At 38.0% G+C, this 1,732-nt stretch overlaps 1 protein-coding gene across 1 annotated transcript in view; it reads right to left on the bottom strand.

Moving 5' to 3' along the window:
• Positions 1–436: 436 nt before the first annotated feature.
• Positions 437–1,732, bottom strand: part of ADCY8 (adenylate cyclase 8) — a 155,713-nt gene continuing 154,417 nt past the window's right edge. Inside the window, exon 18 of the mRNA XM_025205410.1 lies at positions 437–924. Within this exon, the coding sequence (XP_025061195.1) occupies positions 437–924 (488 nt within the window). The remainder of the gene's footprint in view (positions 925–1,732) is intronic.

Below are 1,732 nucleotides of genomic sequence, written 5' to 3'. Positions count from 1 at the left end.
TGTGACTTTGCCATAGTCTACCTTAGTCAAATTACTTTGTGTCCCAATTCCCCATCTGTTAAATGGGAATAATGTTTCTTCTTTTCTCCCACCTTTAACTGTCTTGCCTATTTGTATTCTGAACTCTTCCAGGCAGGGGACTTCTCTTACGATTTGTCTGAAAGACGAGTCATACAGTGGGACTCTGATCTGATTTGAGCGTGGGCCTTTAGCTGCTATGGTAATACAGTTTATAACAAGATAAATAATAACTACAGCTGAAAGACTGTCAAATCCCCCGTGAATCCTCTAAACTGCAGGTGACTTTAGGTTTGTATGACCGACACACCAGAAGGAAAATCATCATACTTGTTCTAAAAAAAATTAAACCCTTTTTATTGGTATATTTATTTTATATATAAAAGAAATACAAAAAAAGAACACAAACAAATGTTGATTATGGCAATTCACTTTTGTCGGCACCCTCTGCTTGGGCCACTGCCTCAGATCCACTGGAAGTTAGCAAAGTCCGCCGGTTGTAGTGTCCCTTTATGATTCCAGAGTTATTATTTTCATTAAGGATTTGCTTCTGTTTTTGCCTGTTAAGAGACTGTACAAGTCCTAATACAACAGCCGCTAAGGAATACTGTCCAGTCAGTTTTCTTGGTTGTAAGATTAAAGGATTTGGTTGTACTCTTCCCAGAAGAAAATATGTTTTTATTTTCCCTTCCTGCTCGCTGATACCTTTGACGTAAATCTCTCCTCGATAGTCGAAGGCAAAGCCCCGGTCCTTCAGGATCAGATACGTTTCTTCAGGCACTTGTATTCTGTCACTAACACCTGTGCTGTCCATTCGACTAGCTAAGTTAACTGTTTTCCCCCAGATATCGTACTGGGGTTTCTTAGCACCGATAACTCCTGCTACAACAGAGCCATGGCTAATCCCTATAAGTAAAATAAAATTGAGAGGATACAGAATTAGACATTCAGACACGAGGGTTTTAGATGTCAAGTGTGCACTTAAGTTTTAGAAGTCTCTTTCAGACAAATTCTTCTCTGAGCTTAAGGGAAAAGATGGCAATAAGGATCAGAAAGGATATAAAACTTTGTATCTGCTGTCTAGATTATCTTTAACTGTACCCATCATGGTAGGATTTCAATATCCATGCACCGTGTATCATCTTGCTATGGCACGCTATTCCCCCAGTTCCTTTATATCAGTTCTCATCTGGCAAAAGAGATCTCACAGGTCTAGTCCTTCTTCCAAGCAGATTTACTAACTTTTGGTGTTTGTCCTAGGCAAACGTATTAGTGTTACAGACTCAAGATGTAGCTTTTTTGCATTCTTACATTCCATGGAAGAGAAGACCATCCTCACATCATCATGCGATTGCTTATAAATATCTCTGTTTTTTACCAGCTTCCAACTGTTTTGGACAAGAGAAATGTGTCTTGAAAGAAGGACTAGTAAATTCAAGACAAGCTGTAATATGGGGTCAAAGTGTCATTATTTGTATATCTGAAAAAAATATCTGACATATCTGAAATATGGCAACATTTCAAATATTGACATATCTGAAAAATAAATTTAGTTCTGATGAAAAGCAGCTGATTCACAGCTCTGGAGAGAGCATTTCTCTGTTTTCTCACACTCCTTTATAGGACAGACTGTAACAATGTATTTCTTTCCAAATTGCCTGATCAATAGATTTCTGCACTAATGTGAAAAGACCACTTGTAAGGGATTACATTC

The sequence above is a fragment of the Alligator sinensis genome, unplaced genomic scaffold, assembly GCF_000455745.1.
Source record: "Alligator sinensis unplaced genomic scaffold, ASM45574v1 scaffold307_1, whole genome shotgun sequence".
Classification (NCBI taxonomy): Eukaryota; Metazoa; Chordata; order Crocodylia; family Alligatoridae; genus Alligator; species Alligator sinensis.
This window is presented reverse-complemented; position numbering and strand designations above follow the sequence as displayed.